This window comes from Lissotriton vulgaris, chromosome 5 (assembly GCF_964263255.1).
Source record: "Lissotriton vulgaris chromosome 5, aLisVul1.2, whole genome shotgun sequence".
Classification (NCBI taxonomy): Eukaryota; Metazoa; Chordata; class Amphibia; order Caudata; family Salamandridae; genus Lissotriton; species Lissotriton vulgaris.
In genome coordinates, this window is record NC_141693.1 from 1992582187 (window position 1) to 1992590201 (window position 8015).

Below are 8015 nucleotides of genomic sequence, written 5' to 3' on the forward strand. Positions count from 1 at the left end.
CATGTGCATTATGCTTATTTTCTTATGTGTCAGCAATAGACTTTCCTCACTTTTTATTCTTGACACAATACTGGAGGTTACCACCAGGGGGTGGTAACGGAGGAGTAGTAATGCATAAAAAAAGACAGTGAATGTTTAGTTAGTCGCAGCGTGATCAAGGGTACTTGTACTCGAAACGCGTCGCTGATGGTTCCGTGAGAGACTAAATAAAACTACATCTTGCTGATTTCCTGTGGTCCGTTCCTTTTCTTTGTTGGCGTGGAGGCGTGGGTCCCGAGCGCAGAGCAAGCGAAGAAGGATATCGAGTGTTTTGCATATATATATATATATATATACACATATACATATACACACACGTATACATACATATACACATGTATACATACATATACGCTGACGCTCCCACAGCACACCGCACAAGCCAGCACTCTCAAGGAGAAAAACGGACACCAATCCGGTAATGAATGCAGCAGAGTTTCTTTTTATTTCATTTCAGTGTGTCAAGGGTGCTGCGATCTGACGCGTTTCGGCGATCCTGTCGCCTTGCTCACCAGATACAAGCGTTTGTGAGAGCAATACATTTAAATTGTGAACCACCAATCACAGCACTTTTAGTCATATATCACGTGACCATGAATCATAGCTATTGGTATAAAAGACAGACTTCCTCATAGTCGGCTTTTGCTATAGTAATTGTAGCAATGTAAATAATACCAGTTTAAATACAATAACATTGCTCACAGAATTTTATACAGGGTAAAACAAACAATACAATATTGTGGTCTCATTGCCCAAATTAATATCTAAAACAATAAATATTATGATCATTATTAAAAGCATAATAATACATTGCAATGAACAACTTATTTGCTTATAACTGCTTAATACAGTAATGTTTGCATCCCAACAAATCTGTATCAATTTCATGATACTATGCCATCAAGCTATTTGGTTACATGCATAAAAAATACTGTAGAATAATATCTATATTCCTAAAAGTGCTGTTGTGCCGAATAAAGTGCAATAAGTGAATAAATTGCATAATAATATAAGAAAATATTTTGTGGAGGATCCCAGCCAGGAACCCCTTTCAAGGGGAGAATCAGCGTTACGGGTTGCAATGTGATTTCATAATAAGAAACATTTAAACGCAGATTATTTCAAGAGTAAAGTGATCCGTGCATAGCAGCTGGGTATATGTGTCTTCAGTAGTGCAATTTACATCTGTGCAAATGAGAGCCAATAAATAGTATAAAACCATAAATAAAATTCATGATAATACATATATATACACACACGTATACATACATATATACACAGGTATACATACATATATACACACGTATACATATTATTTATTAATTATTTATTTAGGAGTTTTATATAGCGCTAGCTGGACCCGAGGGGATCAGAGCGCTTTACAGCAAGTAAATTATGAGCAAGTATGTAGTACGGGGTATAGTCAAACATTTGGATCAAGCCGAGAATAGGACGAACAAAGGAGCAGTTGCGCGGACGAGCAAGGAGGATGCAGTTCAAACAGGGCGCCCTCCAAATGTTGCTTTGTTCACACCGGACACGAGTCCAGAAAGATTTTCTTGATCCGAGTCAGTGTCATTGGTCAAAATATAAGGATAGAAGAAGTGCAGGCTGGAGTGCATCCTTGACTTCTATCGTTTCGTTCGAGAGCGGTCGAGGAAGAGGATTTTGAGCAGATTTTTGAATTTGGGAAATGAGGGTATCGTTCTGATGTGGTGGGGGATGGAATTCCAGATTTTAGGGGCGTTTCCGGCAAACAATTTTGTTGCGGTTTTCTGCTTGCGAGATTTCAGTGGGATGAGTAGCAGAGTGTTGGAGCTCCTGAGGTTTCTGGACTGGCCGGGTTCAGTTTGGCAGCCAGGTATTCTGGTTTGCCTGTGTGCCGGGCTTTGTGGGTGAGGCAGGCTGTTATGAAGCTGGCTCGCAGTTCAATTGGGAGCCATTTGAGTTATTTGGGTGCAGGGGAGATGTGATCAAATTTCTTGGTACCAGTGACTATTTTGGCTGCTGCATTTAATGTTGTTTTCAGGGGGGCGAGGTGAGATTTAGAAGTCCCAGTCAGGGCTGCAATCCCGTACATATATACACACGTATACATACATATATACACACGTATATACACACACAAGTATACATACATATATACACACATATATACACACGTATACATACATATATACACACGTATACATACATATATACATACGTATACATACATATGTACACACATATACATACATATTTACACACATATACATACATACACACACACATATACATACATATACACACATATATACACACATATATATATATACGCACACACACACGTATACTACATATTAATATACATAACAATAAACATCACTGAGATATTCACACAAGACAACATCCAAAAATTAACACATCTTGTTCAGTTTCTTTCTGTTGTTTTTTTTATTTTTCTAAAGCAGTCAAAAAACAGCCAAGCCAACACGTGTTTTACGCTTCACTGCGCTTCTTCAGGGCTGTTTCCAAACATAGAATAATACAATTAGAATCTAAGTCGTACCAATAGAAATAATCATCAACATAATACATCTATTAAACAACACACATGTGGATTTCATCCACGTCGCTTAGCTAAAATTTGAAACAAAAATGTTTTTGTTGTATAATATATCTTAGATCATTTCACTCTGTGGGGCTACAGAGAGTATATAGCCCTAATTCATTAATAAATATGTTATCCACCATTTCTAGGACTTCTGTGCTGTTCCCACTTCATCCTATACATACATATTTATTACGTAAGGCCTGCGTGAGCTAGCACATGAGCTCTCAATTGCGAGACTTTTGCATTCAATAATGGGCTTGGTACCCATCCATTGCTTACCATTCGTTGGCATCCTTGCCACTCTTCTTTGCTGCCTTCGAATCAGTGGCGTAGCAAGGTCTGGTGGAAACCGGTAACGAAAATTTCTTGTCACCCCGGCTTGACAAAGTGGCAAAAATATGTGTTTAAAATACATATTTTTGCCATTTTGTCACCCCCTCAATGATGACATCGGGAGTGGCCAGCACCCACCGCACTCCCACGCCACTGCTTCTAATTGGGCAGCTCTTGCCATGCTGATATCTGGACAGTTATTTTAAGATTGTTTTCGCTAGTTTGTATCTGCATGAATGTTTGACCTGGACCACACTGCAGGGTCACCCCCAAACATTTTGCCTTCACCCCTCCTGTATTGCTGGATTTGTTTATTTGGCTTTATAACTCTGCACACTTCAATCATGGCTATCCAGTACTAAAGTGCTTTTACCTGCTCCTTTAAACATGTTAAAATTGACACATTTTATTTACCTATAAGTTCCTAGTAAAGCGGTACTACATGTCCCCAGGGCCTTTAAATTAAATGCTACTAGTGGGCCTGCTGAACGAGAAAATGTGCAACCCAATACACCCTTGGAGGCTTGGGTATTATAAACTCAATGCCAGCTACTAGTGTCTACAAGGGATTCTTTTTAGTTTTAAAAACTAGTGGGCTTGCAGCACCGATTGTGCCACTTAAGTCTCCGCCCTGCTATTCCAGCAACAATCGTCCACGACACCCAAGATTTGCACTATAGAAACAACTGTCTGTGACACTCGGTCTGCTCTTTGCTCTACAGCGACGACCATCCAAGACGCTCTTCCTGATTCTCCAGTCTCCTCAATCACAGATAGAAATCTTTGCTCTGGAACTTAAAGGTACGTTTTTCAGAGGGACTAGTTATAACTACACTGAGGTGTTTGTTTAATATATATAACCCAGTGACAGTTGACACTGGGTAGTTATAGTTAGGATCATTTTTCCATAGTGCTGCTAATAACTTTGGTGTGGTTTGACAAATCTCAACAAAACTTTCCAAAAAGTGCTACTTTGTGACTAGCTTCCACATGGAAAGTTTCGGGGTGATCTGTGAAACGGAGGCCGAGATAAAGGGGTGGTGGGGTACCAAACCACGTTTTTACCATTCATTTTCCTGCAGGAATTTCAGACACAGTTACAGCCCTAACCACTGAACGGATTTACACCATGTATGGCAGAAAACTAAATCTTCAATTCTATGGTTTCCCCATTGAAGTGATCGCAATTTCAAACAGGGTGGCAGCCAGAGACGCAACCAGAGCCACATTTCGGGGGTGGGGGGGTAGGGGGGCTACTAAATATTTCGAGGCGGGGGGCCAAAGTGGAGATGGCAGAGGCTCTAAGAAGGAGTGAAAAAAAACAAAGCCTTGTTAGCAAGTAAATGGTCTTTTAAAGACCTCGTTAAGTACTTGGGTGCGGCAGTGTGTGTGCCTGGGAAGCTGTCTCAGCCCGGGCTGACACACACAATGGGGGGCTGAAGCTCTTTCAGCCCAATGCGCCTAGTGGCAGCTAAAATAAAGCATTAGTTGTGTTAAAAATCAGGAGTCTCTCGTCTGGACCAGGTGTGTGGTATGTATGCCCCACCGCCGACATCCACACACTGTCAGCCACATAGCCCCCTTCCCCCATCACCCGAAACCGGTGTGCAACGGTTACCACGCATTTATTACAACACGGTACCGTTAGCACGCTACTTTTACCACGCAGGTCACTACAACGAAATACGCTGGGGGGGCGCTCCAGGATAGTAAATACTTTAATTTACTATCCAACTCCTTTCCCTAGAGTCCACGGGGACTGGAGTTGGAATAGTAAATTAAATAATTTACTATCCAGCGCCCCTCCACGCAAGTCGTTGTAACGACTTGCGTGGTAAAAGTAGCGTTGTAACGGTACGCGTTGTAATAGTACGCGTGGTACCGTCATACATCCCCAGAAACCCTCAAACACCCCAGACTCAATTTTGCAAGAAAGTAAAATTGATTTAAAAAATGTTTATGTAGGTGATTCCTAAGTTCAGGTGAGTAAGTCGTGTTGACCAGCTTTCTCTTCTTGTTTTCCTTTGTGTTATGCGTGCAGTCCTACTTATCATAATCAAAAACACAATTTCAAGTTGTAGCATGCACAGCTAAAACCTGTTATGACTGAGTTACTCACTAGGGAACCTCTGATGTGATCTAGTACTTTAAATGAGCAGGTACTGTCCGGTACTGCTGCAATACATGTAATGGAAGAGTAGCTGCACTTCACAGTACTGCTGCAATACATGTAATGGAAGAGTAGCTACACCTCTCAGCACTGCTGCAATACATGTAATGGAAGAGTAGCTGTGCTTCTCAGCACTGCTGCAATACATTTAATGGAAGAGTGGCTGCGCTTCTCAGCACTGCTGCAATACATGTAATGGAAGAGTAGGTGCACTTCTCAGCACTGCTGCAATACATGTAATGGAAGAGTAGGTGCGCTTCTCAGCACTGCTGCAATACATGTAATGGAAGAGTAGGTGCGCTTCTCAGCACTGCTGAAATACATGTAATGGAAGAGTAGGTGCGCTTCTCAGCACTGCTGCAATACATGTAATGGAAGAGTAGGTGAATTTCTCAGCACTGCTGCAATACATGTAATGGAAGAGTAGGTGCGCTTCTCAGCACTGCTGCAATACATGTAATGGAAGAGTAGGTGCACTTCTCAGCACTGCTGCAATACATTTAATGGAAGAGCGGCTGCACTTCTCAGCACTGCTGCAATACATGTAATGGAAGAGTAGGTGCACTTCTCAGCACTGCTGCAATACATTTAATGGAAGAGTAGCTGCACTTCTCAGCACTGCTGCAATACATGTAATGGAAGAGTAGGTGCACTTCTCAGCACTGCTGCAATACATGTAATGGAAGAGTAGGTGCACTTCTCAGCACTGCTACAATACATGTAATGGAAGAGTAGGTGCGCTTCTCAGCACTGCTGCAATACATTTAATGGAAGAGCGGCTGCGCTTCTCAGCACTGCTACAATACATGTAATGGAAGAGTAGGTGCGCTTCTCCGCACTGCTGCAATACATGTAATGGAAGAGTAGGTGCGCTTCTCAGCACTGCTGCAATACATTTAATGGAAGAGCGGCTGCGCTTCTCAGCACTGCTACAATACATGTAATGGAAGAGTAGGTGCACTTCTCAGCACTGCTGCAATACATTTAATGGAAGAGTAGCTGCACTTCTCAGCACTGCTGCAATACATGTAATGGAAGAGTAGGTGCACTTCTCAGCACTGCTGCAATACATGTAATGGAAGAGTAGGTGCACTTCTCAGCACTGCTACAATACATGTAATGGAAGAGTAGGTGCGCTTCTCAGCACTGCTGCAATACATTTAATGGAAGAGCGGCTGCGCTTCTCAGCACTGCTACAATACATGTAATGGAAGAGTAGGTGAATTTCTCAGCACTGCTGCAATACATGTAATGGAAGAGTAGGTGCACTTCTCATGAGCAAACAGGTACCCTGGACAGCGAGAGCCAGCACTCCTATGTTTCCATTTAAAGTACTGATGTGAGCCAGATAATGTGGATGGTCAATAATGATTTTGGAAGGTGAAACAGGTCTACAAACATTAATGCCTACCCCACTGAAATGTATAGAAGAGTTCTTTCTATATTTTTAGAGGAGTAAAGTGGCTGATTCAAAAGACCGCGATTTGACAGGTATGCTTACCCGGCTGGCCCCTTCCTCGCCACCCAGGGTCTCCAGCATGTTGACAACGCTCCGCACGACTCCCGGGTACTCCACGCAGACCATGGGCCGCTGCCGGTTCAGGGTCAGCACGGCTGAGCCGGACTCTGGAGCTGCCGGCGAGGGTGCCCCCGTCTCCCCAGCCTTCTCCATCAGCCTGGGCTAGCCTGACTCCCGGTGGCAGGCATGGATGCTGCGGACGGATTAGAGGGGGGGGAGATCCGCGGCCCCTGCGCACCCTCACTCAGCCGCCATCTTAAAAAGTGGCAAGAGCAGTGAATGGCGCGGATGCTTTTAAAATAATAACAATTTATTTGCATAATGCCTTAAGAAAAAATAATCCCGTGCTCAGAATATCATTGTACTAAAAATAACAAAACGATCATTATATAATCGGAAGTTAATTCATGTATTGATTAGAGTTGCATTTCTTTAATAAGTTGAGAGTATTTATTTCATTAGATGAAACCCAATGCAAAATGTTTACTTTGTTCGGGAATCTCTGATTTGTTTTGACAGCTGAGTTGCTTGGCTTTATATAATGAAGAATACAATATGGCCGCCACATTCGTCTTAATGTGAACGATGCTGTCATTCGTTGTAAACACTTCAGTGGGTGTCCGTTTTTTATTACCCCCACTGACCACCCTTTGGCTTTGCTAGAACGGGTTTCATTTATTTGACTTTCATGGAAGCCGACGAAGGACTTAGGTCAGTACCAATTGGCTTTTGCCCGGAAGCAAGTCCACGATTGGAACTCCACGGCACTACCGTTCCGACTTCGAGGGAGTGCTAGACTTTTGTCATATTCCCACACATTTTTTTTATGTTTTTTTGCAGATTTATATAGCACAAACTCGACCCGAAGGTTTTGGAGCGCATTACATGGACACCAGTTACTTTATACAAGGACACATTCATTTTTGGTAGGCACGGGGAGATTGAGTGATTTTCCCAGAATCACAAGATGTGGACTCGACCCCAAGGCTCGAACCCTGGGTTTACCAGCTCCAAAGTCAGCACTCTAGCCCTGAGACTACATTCTCTCCTCGCATTGATGCGCTCTGTCAGTGACAGGGAGGGCAGGGATTTAATTTTTAAGATGCTCGTTTTGACAGGTTGTTATGTATATTTGTTGTGATAGCAATTTATTTTTAAAGACGTTCTTATGTTTTATGTCTTGAATTTGAAATAAGTTCTTATATTTTATGTCGCTTTTTTTGCTGAGTTGTGCTAAATTATTCGTGCTTTTAACATATTTAAAGCAATTTACAAAAAATGAACAGTGCATAGATTTCCTAGCCCAGTCCTGCCAAGTAACACACATCAGCATGCCCTAAGGGCATGTCTGTGTGCCA

At 42.4% G+C, this 8015-nt stretch overlaps 1 protein-coding gene across 1 annotated transcript in view; it reads right to left on the reverse strand.

Moving 5' to 3' along the window:
* The window catches only part of GTF3C5 (general transcription factor IIIC subunit 5), a 105334-nt gene extending 98168 nt beyond the window's left edge, over positions 1–7166 (reverse strand). Inside the window, exon 1 of the mRNA XM_086924748.1 lies at positions 6640–7166. Within this exon, the coding sequence (XP_086780874.1) occupies positions 6640–6810 (171 nt within the window). The 5' untranslated portion in view covers positions 6811–7166. The remainder of the gene's footprint in view (positions 1–6639) is intronic.
* Between the last annotated feature and the right edge of the window lie 849 nt (positions 7167–8015).